The sequence below is a fragment of the Podarcis liolepis genome (assembly GCF_965112155.1).
Source record: "Podarcis liolepis genome assembly, chromosome: 8".
Classification (NCBI taxonomy): Eukaryota; Metazoa; Chordata; class Lepidosauria; order Squamata; family Lacertidae; genus Podarcis; species Podarcis liolepis.
The window spans coordinates 49,515,777-49,532,427 of record NC_139560.1 but is presented as its reverse complement, the minus strand read 5'-3'; the positions used below and the strand labels follow the sequence as shown (position 1 = coordinate 49,532,427).

The window sequence follows — 16,651 nt, the reverse complement described above, 5'->3', positions numbered from 1 at the left end:
ATGCGGATAGCAAACATTAAAAAGCCCTCTTCTCTACCAACATATATTTACTTAACTGTAGATGAAACTGTAGATGTTGTTGGGTGGGAGTAGTGTACGTGCTTAATCACTGCTGCTCTCTAAGCATTATGTCCAGAAATTCAGTTTGGCTATACAGCTATCTCCATTAGAATCTGAAGATCCCCTGGGGACAGGATATGGCACCACCCACTTGTGTGTCTGCTGAGAAGCAAGCTGTCTACAAGGCATTGATTCTTTAATCATTGTAGTAAAACCCAGTGAAGCAGGCCATCGAGATAGAAATGTGGCAGTGCCAGGATTTCCCAGAATGCCCATGGGATACTTTTTATTAGCAGAAAAAGTTTTCTTGCCAATTCATTTGTGTCTGCGGAGGCAACCAGCAAGAGTACTTAATAGTGCTTTTACCACATTGAGTTCTTCTGCTTCATCTGTTTCTTTGAAATAGAAAGCATAATTCAAGTCTTGTTTGCTCTTCTTACCTCCAGCCATCTCACTGCTTTCCTTAATTTAGCATTTAATGTCTATGTTCAGAGTTGAATGCCAAGCAATAGTCTGACCATACTGTGGTAACTGGTCATTTTATAATTAAAGCTGGAGGCAACAGGGTCATCAAGTCCAGTAACTTCCAAGAGATGTATGTCTTTGTGCATCTATCCCAGTTATCAGCAACCTTTTTCAGCCGTGGGCCGGTCCACCGTACCTCAGACCATGTGGTGGGCCAGACTATATTTTGGAAAAAGAAATATGAACAAATTCCTATACCCCACAAATAACCCAGAGATGCATTTTAAATAAAAGCACACATTCTACTCATGTAAAAACACTGATTCCTGGACCAAAAACACTGATTCCTGGACCGTCTGATTCCTGGACCGTCCGTGGGCCGGATTGAGAAGGCGATTGGGCCGCATCCGGCCCCCGGGCCTTAGGTTGCCTACCGCTGATTTATCCCATGAAGCCTACTCTATATAATTCAAATTCTAAATTCAAACATGTAAGTCATTCATTCCTCTCCTTTTTGCCATACAGTACATCAGTTTTTCTTTTCCATCTGAAAACTATGGATCCAGAAGACCATTGACCTATCCTGAGATTTTGATTTGTTGTCTTCTGTGAGTTTTTAAAACAAAATATTTTGTACTTCTGTGTAACACAGTAGTTTTCCTGAATATGTTGATATGCACCTTTTGTTTCTTAGTGGCCCTGTTTTGACTTGAATCCTGTCAGCACTCAACCTGCTGAGTTTGCTGCTGGAGGGAACATGTGGTATCTGCACCAAAATGTTGGTGGGGGAGGCGTTGTTTCCAAGAGAGGGATCTTACTATCCCAGGACCTCCATAGACACTGCTCAGGCTTGTGTCCCAAAGAAGTCACTTTGCTGCTGCAAAAGTAGTGATTTGACTTCACGCCTGGAGGCACACTCGATTGTCTCTCAGGACAGACGGATGCCAACAATTCTAGCAGTGCGTTTGTTTTCATGTGTCAAGGTTCTGACACATGAGTTTAGAATTTCCCCAAGCTTTTATTCTGCCAAATGCTGTTAATGTTTATCTTTAAGTGTTGAAAGTATGAATACTTTGTGAATATAGAATGCCAGTGTAGCAGCTCCTCAACAGTCTGATGAATGAATGACTATACTGAATAAAGACATAATTAGCAAGGGTGGGAGCTTTATGTTGACACTATTCTGCTTATATGTAGGCCCCACTTATTTTCTTCAAATGATCATCTATGCATGTAAATAATGGCACAGTAAAAATCACAGAATTTACAGAGGCAGTTGGCATCCATTCATATGATCATATCTGCAGTTTCTCCAGCTGCTACAATCGTGATCATAATTGCTTTATCCCAGGTAAGGGGCTTTATCTCAGGCAAGAGTTCATAGGATTGCAAGCCACAATATGCAAGTATATATATATATCATTTCCCCTCTTACATTATGTAGAATAAAGTATGATTTCCTATTTTGAATGCCCGTAAGAGTCTGCCTACTGTCGTTTGAAACATAGCTTCAGTGAAGAATATGGCACCGTCTGTTGAACTTCTGCTTCCTGTTTATAATGCTGACTAATATTTGAACTGAAAAGGTTGGTTGTAATCTGCAGCAATGTCATGTACTTCCATGTTGACTTTACACTCTTTCCACACATTTCTGGAGTTTGTCTGCTTGGTTCGGCCTGAAGAAGAGAGGCAAATCTGCTATCATTGAAGGCATAGAGAATAATCTGTGAGGAAACAACTATTGTCTCTCTACAACGAAAACAGAACAGTAACTGGATACCCCTGATTCTGCAAAGATGCAATTTAGCCCAGTGTTACTTTGTGACTAAGCGATATAATGACACTACACACCCAGCGACTATATCAGACTTCTTCAAGGGTTAGGTTTAAGAATACCATATTGGATCTAACAGCAATGCTTCTTTATTCTAAAATTTCCTTGCCAGTCTTTGGCGGGTGGTAGCAAGATTCCAGGGGCTCCAGGAACTCACCCAGGGTCGTGTTTCCATTGTGAATTCAGGGCACAGCAGAGGCTGTAGCTTTTTAAAATATATGATTTATTTTACATCTCTATACACTTGGAATTACATGGAGAGGACTAGATTTCACAGAATTACATCTCCAGGGTGTCTCTTTTTGCTTCTCTCAGATTCAGCCAACTTGAGTCAAGAGCAGTCAGCCATGCTGCCCTGTCTCTGGGTTGCAGCCTCTACAGTCAGCAGCGCCTTCTGTTCTTTGCAAAAAACATACACACACTTTTCCTGTTACCTCACTCCCAGCCCATCACCTTGGTAACCTGTCAATTCTCCTGTCTCTGTCCACTCCTCAGAGCTGGGGTGGGGAAGGACAGTTCTTTTGCATTGCCAATAGCCCTCAATGACCCAGTATTGTTTCTTGATGGCTCTGCATTTAACTAGCCCAGCCAGGCTGGTTTGCATGAGCCCACCCAAGGATTCCTTGTCTGTCACAGGTCTACAGTTTGCATTTTCCCTTCCTATCCCAAATATTAGCTACATTCTGACATTCATTAATTTCCTGGGTTTAGGGGGGTCTCCCCACAAACCTATATCAGTATTTATTTTTGTTGTTGTTGTTGTTTAGTCGTTTAGTCGTGTCCGACTCTTCGTGACCCCATGGACCAAAGCACGACAGGCACTTCTGTCTTCCACTGCCCTCCTGCAGTTTGGTCAAACTCATGCTGGTAGTTTCGAGAACACTATCCAACCATCCCATCCTCTGTCGTTCCCTTCTCCTTGTGCCCTCCATCTTTCCCATTTATTTTTAGCATGGCTTATATTCCAGTGGCAGCAGTATGCCTGCCTGTACCCAGTCTGCCCACCAGACCAATCTACTCCTGCTTTTATTCCTGTACTGCACATTTACCTTCCTGCCATAGTTGCTATTGCCACCAGAGAGTGCCACCGCCACAAGAAAACAATGACTGTCAGCCACACAGTCCTGCATTTGCATGACCAAACCACAGAGCATGGGCCTGGAGTAAAGTTCTAAAGAGCTGTGTTATCCACCATATTTTGTTTCTGGCCTGTGCCTGCCTGCCTCCACCTACTCTGGTGGAGGTAGAAAGGCTTTGGGGGCCCTAAATGATTGAGACATAGGGCTGTGTGGTTTGCAGGAAAACCAATTTCGCAGTTCACATACTAATGGGTTCATGCTATGATGCCATCCAGTGATAAACATGCATTATATTACCCCTAGATTTTATTTCATTCATGTGCCTTACTTGATTAGAAGTAGATACATGACAAGTTTGCTGTTTTTATGTTTTGAATTTTGAAAACAGTCCTCTGGAAATAATGAGAATGGTGCAAGTCCTGTCTGACATAATATTTTGTTAACAAAATGGGCAACTTGCTTAGGCCAACTTATGAGTTAGAGAGTGTAACTGGCTTGAAGGGTGGAATTGTCTATTGATGCAGAGGATGCAGCTTCTAATACTATTCTGGGCACGAAAAGCTCTCAAAAAAACAGGAAGTCCTGCAAAAGGTTTAGAGTGAATAGGATTTTTCCTCTTATTTAGCCCCTGTTCTGTTTGGATTTCTGAATCCAGTTGTTGTTTTTTAATCATGTGTTTTTTACTACAAATTTATCCGAGCTTCCTTCTCAAGAAAGAAAGAAAGAAAGAAGATACCTTAGATTCATATTAATTATTCTTTTTTGAATCAGTACATTATCATAAGGAATGGAAAAAAGGCAGGCTTAAAGATTTGTTATCATATATTATCTGCAGCAAGGAAAAAGAAATGTATGTGTAATCACACCTTTATGACATCTGAAGGTGGCCCTGTTTAGGGAGGCTTTTAATGTTTGATGTAGTACAGTATTTTAATATTTTTTTTGGAAGCCACCCAGAGTGACTGGGGAAGCCCAGCCAGATGGGCGGGGTATAAATAAATTATTATTATTATTATTATTATTATTATTATTATTATTATTATTATTAACATATAGAAACAAATGTGTGGTTTGTCTATCATCAAAACAAATGTTTTATCCAATATTTAACTGAATTTGAAGAAGGCTTGATACCCATTTAGCCTAATTTATCCCATATGCATAATGTAGAATATGAATGTGTGTGTGTGTGTGTGTGTTTGACTGTGGTGGAACAGGGTGCTACAACTGTGAAGATAACACTGGTTGGAACATTGTTGGAAGTATTTCTTATTTGTGCTTTTTTTTTAACTTCATCCGCCTTTACAATATATTTTATATGCATAAATATTTTAGCACTTCTTGCAGTTTTATCTGTGCCATTGTTTTTTGTCACATTAACTAGCTCTGATTTGTGTTTTGTGTCTTTTAGGGCATACAGGCCGGTTACTAAAATCCTTGTGCTTCATGAGTCTAACATTTCTGCTTCTGCACATCGTATTTCAAATCACAATAAACAGCCTTGAAGCTGGTAAAAGTATTAAACCTGATTATAACTGTGAGTATCCTTTATATTTTTCTAATGTTCTTCACAGCTCTTTATGTAGGAAGGATATTGTGACTATCACCAATAGTGGTTTTGTTGTCATGGTTTCTAGGATTCGTCGTAATTCTGCTTCAGGAAAGTGCTTTCTTTAGGATTATGGCTATGTAATTTGTAAACAAAATTAAGTTTTTCAAACCTCTCAAGATGCATTTCTTATTTAGTTTTCTACTATGAGTAAAAAATAGCTATGTGTAGTTGGAGATTTCTTCTACAGAACCTGTTGAAACTGAGCATAGCTGCTGCCCTTTTGGTAGACAGGAGCCACACTTCTGCAGTAAGTTCCATGACAACATGTTCTAGGGGGACAGTCATTTAGGGTGCCTGTAATGTTTGCCTCTTTGTCATTACCAGAATATGCATTTATCCAGTGTATGGTTATTGGCTATTAAAGCACAGTTACCTTTGAATATTCCTCTGATTCCTTTCTCCATCGAAAGATCACCTGATAGTGTATTCTCATTATGAAATTTTAGGGTCGGTTGTTGCCACTTACAATTAATTTGAGATTTCCAGTTTGTTTGACTCCATGCCTTCACTGTACGCTCATTCCTGCCCTTTCTGTAGAGTTTATATCAAGAGATAATCATATGTGTGGCTTGCAGTTTTCTACCATTGTCAGATAAACACCAGTACATGGTATTTCTTTCCAAAAGCCTCTAGGTTGTGCGTGGTGCCCTTTGGCCTTTTTTAGAAATTGCCATGCCATATTTTAGATTTGTTGCCTAGTTCAGTCTTTGCTGCTTGGTGCCCTCTGGTTTTTTTTTAAATCCACCCCAGTGTTAAAACATGATGAGAACTGTAGTCCAAAACATATGGAAGGTGTCAGACTGGGGAAGGCTGACTTAGTGTTACCCCATGATCAGATACAGTTTCACTCTTGTTCTAGAGAAATGATTCATTCTGAAACAGATGTTTCCCAGCTCCTGTTGACATTGACCCTCAAAAAGTTGTTTTGTAACCTTTTTGATATTAAGGTACATTGTAAGAGTGCATGGTCTCTTAGGTAATAGAATGGAAGTGGAAGTGCAGAAAGAATGGGAAACATGCTCTCTAGTTACCGCTGAAATTTTAAATCTGTTTTTAAAAAGGTAAATGTAAACATAAATAGAGCTCGACTGTATTCATTTTTAACATTTGGTTAACTAGCAAGGAAAACATGAACTATTAGTGCCCTACTCTGCTGACAGTTAAGTAAAGTCAGTCCAGCTATTTAGAAATATAGATTCCTTTGAAGGAAATCTTGTTTTCTTTTAAACCATTAAGGATTATCCATCAACAGTAAAAAAAGAAAGAAAGAAAAAGTGATGTGTCTTAAAATGCTTAGATTTGTAACACATTTCTGGCTTTCTAAATTTGGATTTATTGTTTGGATTTAATATTAAGCATCATTCTTATAAACTAAGTGGAATGAAAACTTTATAGGTAAGTAAGGAGTAATGAAGCATACGAAATCTTTCCAAAGCTGCAGTCTTTCTTAGAAGAAAAGAAAGCTGTCCAATCTAATATTAGCCTGATTTTGTTTTGACAGTTAAATAGACCTACCATATATACTCAAGTATAAGCCAACTTTTTCAGCACATTTTTTATGCTGAAAAAGCTGCCCTCGGCTTATACTCGAGTGAGGCAGCAGCGGTGGGAGGAGCGGTCCAAAAGGAGCCCTTTCTCGCCGCTGGTCCCTCCGTCGCCGCCCGCCTCTCGCAAGGGCAGGCACAGGAGCCATGGTTGGGAGAGGTGCTCCACTGCGCTATGCCTCGCTCAACCGCGGCTCCTATGCCTGCTCTTGTGAGCGGAAGAGGCGGTGGTGGAGGGACAAGTGGCCCGAAAGGAGCCCTTTTGGGCTGCTTGTTCTTCCTCCTCCGCTGCCGCCACCACCTGGTTTGTGGTGTGGTGAACCGGCTTATACTCGAGTCAATAAGTTTCTCCATTTTTTTTGTTCTAAAATTAGGTGCCTCGGCTTATACAGTGTATAAAAATTGTCATGTTATTACTTTTAAAAATACACTACAAGTATGTAACCATTAAAATTGTTTTTCAGTTTATAAACAGTGAAATAGCAAAAGTTGAACAATATTGGTCCTAGTGATTAATAGTGAAAAGAAATTTTCATGAATGATTTTTTCCAACCAGCAAATTCCTAAATAAATGGAATGTGTTTACTACCCGTCACTATTTTTTTTTTTGATGCAAACCTTTTTTTTTTTTAGATTTTCAATATGTACTATGAATGGCTTCTATGTATACTTATTTATCTTATAAATAATTTCCCTTTTTTTTTTTTACATTATTGCCGTTATAGGGATATCATTTCAATCACATAAGAAATAATTTGGAGATAAGCTTTTCCTTTTGTCAAGTATAAATATAATGGGTGATGTGTCCAACTAAGTGATAACTCTGAGTAGACCCTTGAAATCAATGGACAGGTCCATTTCTTTTAGTGGATCTGCTCTGACAAACATTAAATATCACCCAATAGAAATGTCAGTCAAAGTTTATTTGGGGGTAAGATGCATGGGTGTGGGTGTGGGGGGGGTGTACGTACATTTGCCAGTATATTCCATTTGCATGTCAGTCTTGCAAAGGAATGAATAATAATTGCAACACTTAGATTCCTTGGTTAATATATACTTTTAAGGATAGTGTGTGAACTACAGAAAGGAGAGTGAATTGAAAGCATAAAAAAATTAAAGGGCTACATGTTGAATGACAAATCAGGGAAATGGATAAAATGAGTGGTGAACAAAAGCATGAAAGTTGTGTGGAAAGAGATAATCGGAAAAAGAGATACTGAGCGGTACCTGGCTGAACATTTCTGCTAGTGCAAGGTGTTTTTGCTGTGCAATAGAACTTCCTCACCTTCTCCTCCCTCCATGTGCACTGTAAATCTTCTCTGGAGGGTTAGGAGAATCCCCAGAAGTGAGAAGAAGAAGGGTTTGGATTTGATATCCCGCTTTATCACTACCCTAAGGAGTCTCAAAGCAGCTAACATTCTCCTTTCCCTTCCTCCCCCACAACAAACACTCTGTGAGGTGAGTGAGGCTGAGAGACTTCAAGGAAGTGTGACTGGCCCAAGGTCACCCAGCAGCTGCGTGTGGAGGAGCGGAGACGCGAACCCGGTTCCCCAGATTACTATGAGGCTTATTCGGTCCTAAAATCTATTTTTAGTATTTATTTTAAAGTGTAAAATAATATTTTAGGACTGAGATGCTATTGCAAAATCAGGAAGTACATAATCCGGCTGATAGATCCTCAAAGCAAATTGAGGAATGCCTAATTAGGTTGGTCTGATGCAAAAAAAAAAAAAAAAAAAAGAGAACAAATTTCTTTTCCATTCTTACACTTTGCTCAGAACCAAGAATCAGAACACACACAAAACTATATGAAAGAAAGCTGCTTTAAACTTCCAGCTGTCTAAAACTAGGAGCAGTGGATGTTTCCATGTTCTCTGCATAAAAGGAAGGAGGGAGTATCTTCTTTTAACGCTTTTCTGTTGCCACTGGAATGTAACCAGATACCATAAGGTCTGCTCTGTTGCTTATAGAAATGTTTATTCCTTTTGGGGGATTTCTTGCAGACTGTTTTTATGAAAGCGTTGTATTACAATAGTTAACAGGAAGTATGGTTTTACCTGCTCTTGATCCTATATTTGTGTGCTCCGTGGTTGCTGGTAAGGACTAATTTCATCGAAGTGTGTTTTCCCCAAAACCTCCTGTTTAGAGATAAATAATGTGAGCTTCCACACCCTGCTTTAGTATAAGAAACCATTACTGAAACAATATGATCTCTTCTATAAAGGAGTGATATGTCTTGTACTGGGAAACAAGCACATATATTTATCCTTGCCACACTGTTATAGAATATTAAACCATATGGAAATTTTATACTTTGGGATATTTGTACATTAACCAAATTTCATGACTTTTAATTAAAGGGAAACAAACTCCAAAAGTTCAAACATTTAAAAAACAATATTCAAAACTCCTGGCTGGGTGGGAAGAGTTCCATATAAGAATTTGTAGCTGGATTTTTCAAACATTTCTTTCAAGGGTGGCCTCAGGTACATTATGGTAGTAGTCCAATCTAGAGGTCTCTAATACAGAGCTCAAAATACTTTTACTACTGTCTCATTAGTCTTTGGCAGAGAGTCCTCGTCAAATTCTGCAACTACAACAGCATTATTGACTCTCTTCTCAGAAGACAGCTCAGAGAAATTGTAAACACTTACTGCCTCATAGGCAGCAATTATTATTATTTAATTGATTTCTGCTGGCTTAGTGACTTGCTCAGAAACAAGTGCATTTGTTGTTAGTCAAACCGCTGTGTTAGCAGCAACTAATTGACCTCCCTGGGGTGGAAGCCTAGACAGTGTGCATGGAGGTCCTGGGCCGCCCAGATGACAAGACCCCGCCCCCCTCGGCCTCACTGATGTGGTCCAAAGGAAAGCAGAGCAATACGTTTGGCACCAACTTGGCTGTAGGAGTTGCCAGAAGAATAATGTATCAAACTATTGTAATTTATCTGGAGGCAGAAAAAGTGTCCCATTAGGGTTTAAGGAAAGAAATTAATACTAACAAAACTCAAGGGCTGTCATTTTGACGTGTAATGAATGGCTCACTATTTGCAGACTGTGTTTGCATCTGCTTGTTCAGTAGCAACAATACTAATTTTGATGGTACAAAACAACTGTGGTGTTGGTATGCATCTGTCTCAGGAGACTATGGAAGAATGTGCCTTCAGGGGTAAAGTCAAACTGTTGGAGAGTTACAGTGCCTGCTATGGCTGTAAAGACTGATGCCGGAGATACATGTTTGGGGCAGACGAACGTATCTAATTTTGCATCATGGCATTTCTTCTCTCTGCAGTCCTCCCAGAGGTCATTCCTCCTCTGGTCTCTGCTGTGGATACACAACCTGACCTTCTCCAGGCACTGCGATCATCCCATATGTTGCTAGCCTTCATGTCACATTTGCAGACATCTTTGTAATATGGAGTTGGTCTGCCAAGAGGCCTATTGCCTGAAACCAGCTCCCCATAGAGCATGTCCTTGGGGATCCTGCCTTCTTCCATTCTGTGTACATGACCAAGCCAGTGTAGATGTCACTGAGCCAGAAGTATGAACATGCTGGGAATATGGGCTTGGGAATGTGATGTAAGACTTTTGAATCAATGCTAATAGTCTAGCAGTTGAGGCTGTTTGTACTCAGTGCAGATAATAAACTTACCTAAGCCTATTGCGGGCATTCCACTTATGCAGTTGCAGTCGCATCCAGGGAAAACACTGCTGCCAGGCGACAACAGGTTGTGGTACTATCAGCTAGGCCTCATCCAATTATCTTAGCACTCCACTGGACCTATATGAGGAAAGCCAATCCTTAGCATCCCAGGCATCCTGATCAGTGGCGTAGCGTGGGTTGTCAGCACCCGGGGCAAGGCAAGTAATTTGCGCCCCCTAACCCATGGATTTGCGCCCCCTAACCCTAACCCCCAGATGTTGTGCCCGGTGTGGCCGGCCCCCCCTGCACCCCCCACGCTACACCACTGATCCTGATAAATATACTGCATATCCCAGGACTCCATGGGCATGCATGCTACAGCAATGCAGATTGCACCATAGAGAGAGGCCTCACGCTTAAACCTCTAGTGAAAATGTCATGCCAGAGCTGACCCACTGCCAGGAAAGCTTGGAGGAAGAAAAGCAGAGTGTGTTAGGGTTTAGGAGGTCTCAGTGAGATTGCTTGGATTTGCAGGGGATGGTAGCAGGTGTTCAGACCATGATTGGGATATGTTGTAAGTACAAGATATGTAAACATGACAAATGTAAGAGGTGAGGGTGGTGGAAAGAATATCTAAACACATCCCCGAAATGCTTGAAAACTCGGCTAAGTCTCTCATCTTGTTTATCATGTTTACCTTGTGGAAGATGTAAACAGCAGATGTTTCAGAACATGTTGTTGTGCCTGACCACTGACTAGCTGTTGTTGTTTTGGGTGCTATTTGTATGCCTTTCGTTAACCAAATACACAAGGGTTTTCAAGAAGAGAGTGAATGCTTTTAAAAAGTCATTTTACTACTAGGACTACCTATGCATCCTTCAGATTCCATTTAATGCTAAGAAATTCAGTCTTCAGTCTGCAGAGGTACTTCACATTCTTTCTCTCCCAGCCTTCTTTTTCCTTCAAGGCAACCTTTCTCTAGCTATTTCCTAAGCTTAATAGCAGCATGGTGGTGGTGGGACACTCCATCAGAATTGTGGAAGAGCGAGGGAAGCTTTACAAGAGAACCCTGAGCACATATAGTTTACTTGGATCACTGCCTAAGAATCTCCTTGAACAAACCTTTCAGAGTTGCCATTTCCCTTGTACTTGCTCAATCATAGCAGTTCGGGTATGGCTAAATATGTCTGCCAATATGGCTGCATTCCTTCTGTGTGTGAAAACCATACAAATGAGACTCAGCACATTTAGGTCATCCGTAGCTTGCATGCTTGTAAATATACTGGAAAGCTAAACCATGTGGGCAGAAGTCTATCAGTGTACCTGGGCTGGTATGGGAGCTAGGGGCCATGTTTCCCTTAAGTGACACTGATCACCAGCACTTGAGTGTTTCATTTCCGCATGTTTCTCTGAACATTCCCACTCAGCTAAATGTTAAATTGTTTATAGGATAAAAGTAATGCAAAGCATGGAAACTGTGACCTAGATCTAGTTTTAGTTTATTAACAATACAGTGGTACCTCGGGTTACATACGCTTCAGGTTACATACGCTTCAGGTTACAGACTCCGCTAACCCAGAAATAGTACCTCGGGTTAAGAACTTTGCTTCAGGATGAGAACAGAAATTGTGCTCCGGCAGAGCGGTGGCAGCAGGAGGCCCCATTAGCTGAAGTAATGCTTCAGGTTAAGAACAGTTTCAGGTTAAAAACAGACCTCCGGAATGAATTAAGTACTTAACCCAAGGTACCACTGTAAGTTTTATACAGAAAATACATGTTTCTGCTATGCAGTGTATATTTCTTTGCATTTTTAAGACTTGCTTAAATTCGCTTCCCCACCCCACTTATTTTTTGCCTCTCAGAAAGTTGTACAAACATTAGTATGACAGGAGTAGAGGGAAGTTGTGAAAAGGATGTATGATGTCATTCATATTGTTATCTGGAATGACACAAAATACATGTGCCGACACATCTTTGACATTTGCCAGAAGGCGGGGGAACTCATTTGGCATTCTATCTTTGTTTTATGCAGCTGTATATCTGATTAACTTCCTTTCTTAGGTATTTTTTGCAGATGAGAGATTTCAGCCAACGTTTCAGACAACACACCATGATTAATAAAGACATGTTTGAAAGCTCTCATCATAGTGCTTTTTAGGAAGATGATATGAGATAGCGGAATGGGCAGGTGTGGCACTAGGCAATATGGTAACAGGAAGATAGATTTCTTTTACTATTGAAAAGTGATTGAGAAGTTTTGTTCTGGTAGAACAAACCTTTGAATGCCAAATGCTTTTTTATTAGAAATATTTAGAGACAGTGGGAAGTGACATCCTTTTTTTAACAGAGATTTTATTTTACTTACTAAAATATTTATACACCATTCTTAATCTAGGCAAGGTCACATAGGGCTTTACATAGGCATCAAAACAAAAAAGTGATTAAAATATAACTTACCATCAAAATATTATCACTTTTAGATAAAGATCTCTTGTAAAGAATGTTTTAGTCTGAAGTTTCATGTACAAGAATTTCACATGCATTTGGAACTTTCTTGGCTGCTTAAGCATTGTGTTTATATTAATATTGGTTTGTGGTCATTTTTTTTTAAACTACCATCTGCTTTGTACACATTTACTTTAACAAAATGTGTCCCCGTATTTATATCTATGGAGAGTTGCAACAGAAGGGCAATTTTCTCAACTTGATACAACAAGTGAAGGCCCCTGCCTTAGTTAATAGTACTAATTGGGTAATCGGATCTGCTTCAAACTGGAAATGGGGTGTAGGCTGGTGTTCAAAGAAGCAGTGAAATAATGTGAAAAAGTTCATTTTGTAATGAATGAAGGCATTCATCAACTGCTGAGGCATATTTTTGATACAGCTTTAGAAGATATTCTTGGCCACTCTCAGTATGTCACCTTGAAGTTGATTATTAAACTGAATTATTTCAGATGTTGATGAGCACAAAATGCTCATATTCATGCCTTATGCAACTACATGAGTAATTGCAAAATAAATATAAATCACCCAAATGATTCTTCTTAAAAAAACATGCAGTAGATTAAAGCAAACCCTATCAGGGTACCTCCAAGTACAAATATTTGCTCCTGTTCTCTTACTTGTACACACATAGGGATACCATTGCAACATTGGAGAGCCCATTTTTCCACATTGGGTTGTATAAAATCTACTTTGACACACATATATATATTTTAAAAAACTCCTTTATGTAAACACTGAGGCAAAGAAGCCCAGACATGGAAATAAAATGTATAATAGTATGTCTTGTGGAAACATAAGTTTTATGTCACAGCTGTGTGTAGTTAAACACTAGACCACCACACCCTACAGGTGGAAATAAGAAATTGAGGGGCCATTAAAAACCAACTTTGACTCCTTAACTGTAGTCTATGTTTTAAAGAATGATGGCAGGTCACTTTACTCTTTGACTGAATCTGTTCTTCGTGAAATTTGAGTCTCTGCACTAGTGAAAGGATCATGGTTGTGTGTTATGAAACTTTAGATTTGTCTTAAACCACCACCAACCTGTGGGGTCTTGAAAAGCAGGACTATTAATCCGGAGTTCTGTAACCTGTGTCTGTCTTTTTCTAACAGTAGCTTTGCCCAACAAACCCCAAATATGCATTCCATGGTAACATGACCATGTGAGTGCATGAAGAAAATATAATGATTTTATATCCATATGTTACTTGCTGCATACTTGAGCAGGCATTTTCCACTCTAGCATGATTAAGTGATTGATCGTTAGTGCAAAATAAAAGAATCTAGAAAGGTGTGTCCATGTTTTATGGAGTTTAATAACCTGTTATAAAGAATAAAATGATGATTCAGGTTAACACATCTGTGTTCGTAACGGAGAACTTTCCTGAACCTATATTGGGTCATTTGGACCGCCCAAATCAGCAATCAACTATAAAAATATTAACTTGTATTAAGAATTGATGGGGTCTATAATAATTTTCGTGTTGATTCTTATGGGGTCTCACATTTTCTCATTTATAGTAGGTTGCTAAGCACCTGGTCTAAACCACTGAGCCTCTTGGGCTTGCCAATCATAAGGTTGGCAGTTTGAATCCATGTGATGGGTTGAGCTCCCGTTTCTCTGTCCCAGCTCCTGCCAACCCAGCAGTTCAAAAGCATACCAGCGTGAGTACTGAGTAATAGGTACTGCTGTGGCGGGAAGGTAAATGGCCTTTCCATGTGTTCTGGCACTCATCAGAGTGTTCCATGTGCCGGAAGCGGTTTAGTCATGCTGGCCACATTACCCATAAAAGCTGTCTGCAGACAAACACTGCTCCCTCGGCCTGAAAGCGCCGCACCCCATAGTCAGATTTGACTGTCCAGGAGTCTGTTACCTTTACCTTACCTATGTTAAAAAGTGCATTGAGCATAGTCTCATCAGCCCTCTTGGGTTGAAACACCACAGTTAATATACTATGAAGTGGTACAGGGCAAGGGGACAAAACTTTACATTTTTATGCCCCGTTGGGGTTAGTTATAACATCTGTGTGTATAGGAACTTGCACACAAGCAGTCAGGAAGAGCTGCTGTTTGCCTTTGTACCTTGCAATCATTGTCACATTGAAAGAAGAAGAGTTTGGATTTGATATCTCGCTTTATCACTACCCAAAGGAGTCTCAAAGCGGCTAATATTCTCCTCTCCCACAACAAACACTCTGTGAGGTGAGTGGGGCTGAGAGACTTCAAAGAAGTGTGACTGGCCCAAGGTCACCCAGCAGCTGCATGTGGAGGAGCGGAGACGCGAACCCGGTTCCCCAGATTACGAGACTACCACTCTTAACCACCTCACTCCCTGGAATCTTATCCTAAATGCTGGGGGGGGGGGGGGCTACACTTCTGAATTTCCAGGGTAATTATTTTAATTACCCCTCATAGTCAACTGCTTCACTCATTCATTTTTGAGGAGTTGAAATGGGCTTCAGCCAGTGAAACGCTCTGCATGTGAAGTATTACAACCTGAACAGCTAATGCTCAGTTATTCATTGTCTGAACCACTGGCTGGAACTATGATGCAGCTGCTCACTATTACTCATTGCTTTCACTTTGAAAAAATATATTGCTGGTAGCAGTTTTTCAGAAACCTTTGGCAACTGAAAATGAAGTTCAGCCACTGGTCACATTCAACATGCAGGGTATTTTATTTCTTTTGTTTTCAGAGTATTGAATTGATGAAACACACTTCAGTATAGTCCTGTTTAAAACAACATTTGATTTGGTGGTGTTGAAAACTTCATTTTGCTTTAGATGACTGCAGTTCCTTTGAATAAGCATTTAAAAACAACAACATAGAATTATATTAGTGCAAAAGGCCAGATTAAAGATATAGAAGCCACTATGTTGACGCAATATCTTAATAGCAAAGGCAGCCAATGTGGTGTCACCCATGTGTTGTTGGACTCCAGCTACCACCATCCCTTACCATTAGCCATCCCTTACCATTAGTCATGCTGGCTGGGGCTGATGGGAATTGTAGTCCAGCAACTTCTGGAAAGCACTATCTGGGCTACCCCTGTCTTAAAGCTTCAGCCCCAAACAGCAAGTCATAAAATTCTCATTCGATAACTCTTTACTGAGGAATTGCAAAGATTATATTGCTTCATTTTCATGGTCCAGAGCTGAATATTCTAAACGTCCTTTTAACTTGAAAACACAGCCAGATATTGCATGTCTTTGAATCTACCACTTATGCTTAGGATATAAAGTTCAGAATTGTTTTACTGCTTTAGTCAAAGACTTTTCCAATGCAGCATATTGTTTCCAATAAATGCACCTGATAAACTCATGAGCAGTGTGATAGTGGTGGTTGGTGCTGTTTGTTGGTTTGCTATAATAAGTGTATATTCCCTCTGAACATATAGATACCATGTGTGCAGTGTAGATATTAATGAACTTGTGTCATCAGCTGTGCTCTGAACTGCAGAGAATAACTCAGGGTGAGAGCATTATGATGCAGATTTGAGCTAGAAAAATGAACTCTTAAGAGGTTTTCTGTAGAATCGTTTCCAGACCCACACACCCTGTGTAATCAAGCCCTGAAAAGATAGCTTGTATGACAGTTTTTAGAGCCTCTGCCTTTTTCTCTTTGCTTCTAAAGATACTGTATTTAAAGAGAAATACTAAAGCTTGTTTATAAAAACATTTTTTTAAAAAATATCAGTATGGCTTCTTCTTCTTTTCCTGGAGTTCATGATGCTACACTATGGAGTATTAATATTGAAATTGAAATTTGCTGCATTGTTTATGTTAAAGGGGCAAGCATAAGTTAAAAAGCTCATATCCTGCTTTAGTATTGATTTAGACTTTTAAACATCTGGCAGGAACTAAAAAAGCTTGGTTTTTTTTCTTTTTCGTTATTTTTCTCAATTGGAAG

At 39.8% G+C, this 16,651-nt stretch overlaps 1 protein-coding gene across 6 annotated transcripts in view; it reads left to right on the top strand.

The window, feature by feature from the left end:
• Positions 1-16,651, top strand: part of PIEZO2 (piezo type mechanosensitive ion channel component 2) — a 199,457-nt gene that overhangs the window by 63,682 nt on the left and 119,124 nt on the right. For all 6 annotated transcript variants that reach the window (XM_083518446.1, XM_083518445.1, XM_083518443.1 and 3 more), the window contains exon 3: positions 4,850-4,975. In XM_083518446.1, the coding sequence (XP_083374572.1) occupies positions 4,850-4,975 (126 nt within the window). The remainder of the gene's footprint in view (positions 1-4,849; positions 4,976-16,651) is intronic.